We start from the raw sequence: 6,846 nt of genomic DNA, 5'->3' as shown, positions 1-6,846 counted from the left end.
GCCTCCCAAGTAGCTGGCACTATAGGCACCTGCCACAACACCTGGCTATTTTGTTGTTGTTGCAGTTGTCATTGTTGTTTTAGCTGGCAAGGCCAGGTTTGAGCCTGCCACCTTCTGTGTATGTGGTGGGCGCCCTACCCACTGAGCCACAGGTGCCGCCAAGTGTTATTCTTTTTGATGCTATTATAAATGGAATTGTTTCCTTAATTTCCTTTTCAGATTGTTCAATGTTAGCATGTAGAAATGCAACTGAGTTTTGTGTATAGATTTTGTATACTGCACCTTTTGCTAAATTTGCCTATTGGTTCTTAACATTTTTTTGGAGGGGGGAATCTTTCGAGTTTCCTACATATAAGATCATGTCATTTGCAAATAGGTGATTGTACTTCTTCCTTTCCAGTTTGATTTTTTCTTGCCTAATTTTTCTGGCTAGGTCTTACAGTAAATAGTGGTGAAAACAGGTATCCCTACCTTGTTTTGATACTAGAAAAAAGTTTTGTCTTTTACCATTGGTTATGATGTTTGCTTTGGGCATTCATATATGGTCTTTATTATATTGAGGTATTTTTCATCAACTCCTGGTTTGTTGAGTGTATTTTATCATCCCAGGATGTTAAAAATTATGTCTTTAGGGCAGCGCCTGTGACTCAAAGGAGTAGAGCATCGGCCCCATGTATGTTTTTGTCTTTAAAATTGGATAACAGTATTAAAAGTGAAGTTAGGAATAAAAATTATGATAATACAAATTTTTATATTTGTTCATAGATTCACCTTTAGTGGAAACCTTTATATTTTCATATGGCTTCAAGTTAACTATGTAGTGAATGTCCTTTCATTTCAATTTGAAAAACTCCCTTTAGCATTTCTTGTAGGATAGGTGTAGCAGTAATGAACTCTATCTTAGGTTTTGTTTATTTGGGAATGTCTCAGTTTCACTTACATTTATATATTTCACTTGCAGTTTTGCTTGATATAGTATTCTCAGTTGACAGGTTTGGGGGCATTTTTTTGTTTGTTTGTTTTCAGCATTTTAAGTATATCATCCCATTGCCATCTGGCCTGCAAGGTTTCTGCTAGAGAAGAGCCACTGATAATATTAAGGATCTGTTGTATGTGATGAGTTGCCTTTGTCTTGCTTTCATGAGTCATTCTTTGCCTTTGAACAGTTTGATTTTAATGTATTTTAGTGTGGGTCTCTTTGGAATTATTCTAAGTGGAATTCAGTGAGCTTCTCGTATTTGTGTAACCATTTCTTTCCTCAAATTTTTTTGAGTTTCATCCACTATGTTTTCATTTAGCTCTCCCTGTTTCTCTCTTCTCCTTCTGAGACTCCTATTATTTGCACATTCGTTTGTTTAATGATTAGCCATGAGTCTAAGCTCTGTTCACTTTTCTTCATTCTTTTTGATACTTTCAAATGACTGTCTTCAAGTTTGCTGATTCTTCTGTAGTTTTCACCTGCAGTAGTTTTCAATTCTGTTACTATATTTTTCAGCCTCAGCATTTCTCTTTTGTTCTTCTTTAATAGTTTCTGTCTTTGTTGATAGTCTCCATTTTCTTCATGCATCATTTTCCTGATTTAATTTAAAGATCTGACAGTATTTTCCTGTAGCTCCTTGAGCATAACTAAGATAGTTATATGAAAATCTTTGTTAAGTCAATCAGAGGCTTGTGCCTCTTTAGGTTTGATTTCTAAAGATTTATTTGGTTCCTCTGAATAGATTCTCTTTCTCTATTCCTTTGTATGCCTTGTGTCTTTTGTTGAAAATCAAGCATTTGAAAGGACCTCTCCAATCTTTGTAGACTAATTATCCTTTCTAGAGAAGACTTTAACTAATTAGGAGAGCATATTTTGAGCCATGGGATCTGTTGGGGTGAAGGTTTAAGGTCTTTTCTGAGAATGTATCTTGCCTGAACATGTGTATCATGTGTATATGTGTCTATTCTCCTGTACATACAAGTGCTTTTAAAGGTCTTAATTTTCCAGAGTCTTACCCTGGTTTTTTTGGATTTTATGTGTTCTATTGTATTCCTACACACATAATCACTTTCTCTAGGCCTTTGGAGGTCTGTAGTGTCCTTGCAGATTTCATGAGCAGTGCCCACTGATGCATTCCATTGCTTTTTCTCATCTTGGCTCTGAGTCAAGCAAGACAGACTAGTTCGTCATGCAACCCCCAGACAGGTTAGCATGTTGCAAATAGAGTCTAGTCTGCTCTATTCTGATGGAGGGAATTGAAAGCTAGGCCACTGCTTACTTGATTCATGTCATGCCAGAAGAAAAAAAATACCAAAACATTGGAAAGTAGCTGTATAAAAAAAGAATAGTAGCTGTGTATACTAGAGAATGGAAAAAAGCACACATATAGGCCCAGCAAGACACACACTTAGATAAAGACCTGAGAAGAACTTAAACCCTCACCATTTAGGCTAATATCAAATTTTCTACTGTTTTTTGTTTTTTTGTTTGCTCATTTATTTTATCATGAAAAAATTTTAAATTTTCATCCATTTTAGATACTGCCTTTCTTTTTTGAGAGCGAGAGTCTCATTTTGTTGCCCTCAGAGTGCCTTGGCATCACAGCTCACAGTAACCTCAAACTCTTAGGCTCAAGCAATTCTCTTGCCTCAGCCTCCCAAGTAGCTGAGACTATAGGTGCCTGTCACAATGCCTGGCTATTTTTAGAGATGGGGTCTTGCTCTTGCTCAGGCTGATCTTGAACCTGTGAATTCAGGCATTCCACCTTCCTTGGCCTCCCAGAGTGCTAGGATTACAGGCGTGAGCCACCCCACCTGGCACTTTTTTCAGAGTCCTTATAAATTTATTTTAGCCAGTCTGTAGTTTTTTTATGTTTCCATGGGGGAAATGAGGGCTTAGAGCGTCCTACTTTGCTACCTTGCTGATGTCAGTCTCTCTGTCCTTAATTCTTTATTTTCTCTCTTAGGAAGCAGGAATCAAAATGAGGTGGAGACTTTTCATGAAGCAGGATTAAAGTGCCTTTCACTGGGAGAGCTTTCTTGCTGGCAAATCAAGAGACATGTTGTGAGCAAATTAATCAGAAGTCAAGACTCCATGATAAATATTCAAGGAAAGAGTTCTCAGTTCAGGCAATATGATTCCTCCTGTCAAATGGGAGCAGGAGAAGCTATTCAGACTTCTGTGGATGACATCTGTCTAGTGAATCTTACTGGAGATCATTCTAATATCACTGAAAATCAAGAATTTCCAACTGAGAAAGTTCAGAATTCTTGGAGTAAAATATGTCTGAATGAGACACAGAATTATCAAAGAATCTGTAAACAGACTCAGATGAAAAACAAATTATGTCTTTTTGCTCCATGTGTTGACATTTTCAGTTGCATTTCACACCACCATGATGATATGGTGCACAAAGGAGATAAAGCTCTTAGCAGCAGTGATTATAGCAAAGATTTCCTAAATGTGTCACCTCTTACCCAGTGTAGTATTCACACAAGAAAGAAAACCTACCAAGGTAATGAATGTGAAAAAACCTTCACTGATGGCTCCAATCTTGAACTTCATGAGCAGATACACTTGGGAAAGAAGTCCCCTACATGTAGTCCACGTGAGAATGATACCAGTTACAGCTCAGGTATTCCTGTTCAACAGAGTGTTTACATAGGAAAGAAACGCTATTGGTGTCATGAATGTGGGAAGGGTTTTAGTCAGAGCTCAAATTTGCAAACTCATCAGAGAGTCCACACAGGGGAAAAACCCTATACGTGCCATGAATGTGGAAAGAGCTTTAATCAGAGTTCACATCTTTATGCTCATTTGCCTATTCACACAGGAGAGAAACCATATAGATGTGACAGTTGTGGGAAGGGCTTTAGTCGGAGCACAGATCTTAACATCCATTGCAGAGTTCACACTGGAGAGAAACCTTATAAATGTGAAGTGTGTGGGAAAGGCTTTACTCAGAGATCACATCTTCAGGCCCATGAAAGAATCCACACTGGAGAGAAACCATATAAGTGTGGGGATTGTGGTAAACGCTTTAGTTGTAGTTCAAATCTTCATACCCATCAGAGAGTCCACACTGAAGAAAAACCATACAAATGTGATGAATGTGGTAAGTGTTTTAGTTTGAGCTTTAATCTTCATAGTCATCAGCGAGTCCACACAGGAGAAAAACCATATAAATGTGAAGAGTGTGGTAAGGGTTTTAGTTCAGCCTCAAGTTTCCAGAGCCATCAACGGGTCCATACAGGAGAGAAACCATTTCGATGTAATGTGTGTGGTAAAGGCTTCAGTCAGAGTTCGTATTTTCAAGCCCATCAGAGAGTGCACACTGGAGAGAAACCATACAAATGTGAAGTGTGTGGGAAGCGCTTTAATTGGAGCTTGAATCTTCACAATCATCAAAGAGTACACACAGGAGAGAAACCCTATAAATGTGAGGAATGTGGTAAGGGTTTCAGTCAGGCCTCAAATCTTCAAGCTCATCAGAGTGTTCACACTGGGGAAAAACCTTTCAAATGTGATGCATGTCAGAAGCGATTCAGTCAGGCCTCACATCTTCAAGCCCATCAGAGAGTCCACACTGGAGAGAAACCATATAAGTGTGATACGTGTGGTAAGGCCTTCAGCCAGAGGTCAAACCTTCAAGTCCATCAGATTATTCACACTGGAGAGAAACCATTTAAATGTGAGGAGTGTGGGAAAGAATTTAGTTGGAGTGCTGGTCTTAGTGCTCATCAGAGGGTCCACACAGGAGAGAAACCCTATACATGTCAGCAGTGTGGGAAGGGCTTTAGTCAGGCCTCACATTTTCACACACACCAGAGAGTCCACACTGGAGAGAGGCCTTACATATGTGATGTCTGCTGTAAGGGCTTCAGTCAGAGATCACATCTTGTCTACCATCAGAGAGTCCACATTGGAGGGCATCTATAGAAATATGAAATGTATAGCTTTCATCTCCATTTGGAAGTTGCTTATGAAAAGCTCCTTCAGCATTCAGAAGCTTCAAAGAATCTTCACAGGAAGGCTCTCTAAAATGCTATATTTTAAGGACTCATTTGGGGGATGAATTCTTTACAAATATCAGATTTCACAGATGAGAGAAAACTGTGTTCTATCAATACGGTCAGCATTTATACCAGAGTTCCAAAGCACCCCAATTACTAAGATGCAACACAGAAGAATCTTACTGGAATCTACCCAATAGGACTTTAATGGAAGTATATACTTTAACAAAAGTATGTGATTGACAGATGAAATTAATGTCAAGTGAAATGTAATCTCCATGTAGGAAGATGTTTTTCACCTCTGTATATCTACCATGTAGACCTATGCTTGGCTTGTAATAGGGCCTAGCAATTATTGAAGAAAATGGATAAAATCCATATAACTAGGATAAATATTTGGAAATTCTCATCAGTTCTTTATCCTAAATTTATATTAATTTATAAATCAAAAGGAATTCTGCACGTAGCCTTAATAACATTACTTTCAGGAAATAAAGTACATAAAATTACGTAGTACTGCCATCCACAATGAATCAAGTTTGGAGAAAAGACCTGAATGGCTTCCATCCTTCATTCAGCCTCAGTTCTCTGTACAGTGTTATCAATTGTGTACAATATAATTTTTAGTATCATTAGTTTATACTTGATGGATTTTAAAATAATGTTTTATGAGTAACATGACACAACTGACAATTTATGCAGATGGAATTTTTGGACCCTTATATATTAAGGGAGAGTTTTACTATAACTCAAAGTATTAAAAGAAGTTACTGATGACAAAAAGTTTTCTTAGTAAACTTGGATTGCTAATAATTGGGTTCTTATTGTTCTCATGCAGACTTAGGTCAGTTGCTTTGCTCTGTAGTCCTTTCATCAAGACTTCTTTAAAAAGAGCTTTGGCAGATTTCAAGTACGTTTTGTCATTCTTCTCCCTAAAATGGGGGTGGGGTAAGAGATTTGTTGAGTTTTTATTGATATATCAAATGTAATGATTTAGATGGATTGCCATATACACAGCATTCTGTGCTCAACAATTTCTCCTGGTATGAGTGAACAACATAAGGTTTTTTGAAGACTGGCTAGTGAAAAATGTCAAAATACCCGTGGGGCCTGGCAGTCCTAGCACTGGAACTTTTGCTTAGGAGATTATAACAAAAGAGAACAATTTTATACTAGGATATTTATACTGAATTTTTAAAAAAGAAGGAAATATCAGTAAAATGTTTAAATCTTGATGTGTTCTTTTATGGCCACTAAAATGATAGAGATTATAATGACAGGGAAAGTACTCTAATTTTTCATGAGAAAAGTAGGCTTGAGCTTTTGTGATAATACCCAGTTAGAAGTCTGTATACCTAAAGATGTGATTATAGGCATTGAGATAATGTATGTGTGTATTTTCATTAATATGCTAACAATGCATTTACTCTGACAGGGAGGATTGGGATAATTTTTGCTTTAATTTTTCAAAAAAATGATTTACAGTGACTATTATCAATTTTACTAAAGCAGTAAAACTGAAAACTGCATAAATGAAGAACCCTTATGTCTAAATCTTAATTGCTTTATCTCATATGGTATATAAACCTGTGTGATAGATGTACATAAAAGTATGTCTGTTGTTGCATTGTTGGTGATAGCAATCTAACTTTCATCAGTTAGATTGTCAAAATATTTTATGGCTTATCCAAATAGTGAATTACTATGCAGAATGAAATAAGATAAATTTATAATTATTGAATTTGCAGATACCCAGAATCTGGATACCCACTTTGGAAAAGTGGGCAGAAATAGAATTGTGTATGACTGAGTATATGTGTGTATGTGATATGTATGTGGGCATGTGATCTTGTT

General features: G+C 37.0%; 1 protein-coding gene across 2 annotated transcripts in view; it reads left to right on the top strand.

Moving 5' to 3' along the window:
- The window catches only part of ZNF235 (zinc finger protein 235), an 18,106-nt gene extending 12,301 nt beyond the window's left edge, over positions 1-5,805 (top strand). For both annotated transcript variants that reach the window (XM_012811245.2, XM_012811246.2), the window contains exon 5: positions 2,946-5,805. In XM_012811245.2, the coding sequence (XP_012666699.1) occupies positions 2,946-4,918 (1,973 nt within the window). In that variant the 3' untranslated portion in view covers positions 4,919-5,805. The remainder of the gene's footprint in view (positions 1-2,945) is intronic.
- Positions 5,806-6,846: the final 1,041 nt, after the last annotated feature.

The sequence above is a fragment of the Otolemur garnettii genome, unplaced genomic scaffold, assembly GCF_000181295.1.
Source record: "Otolemur garnettii isolate 467f Iridium unplaced genomic scaffold, OtoGar3 scaffold00152, whole genome shotgun sequence".
Taxonomy (NCBI): domain Eukaryota; kingdom Metazoa; phylum Chordata; class Mammalia; order Primates; family Galagidae; genus Otolemur; species Otolemur garnettii.
Note: the sequence above shows the minus strand (reverse complement) of the source record. Positions and strands in the feature narration are given on the sequence as shown.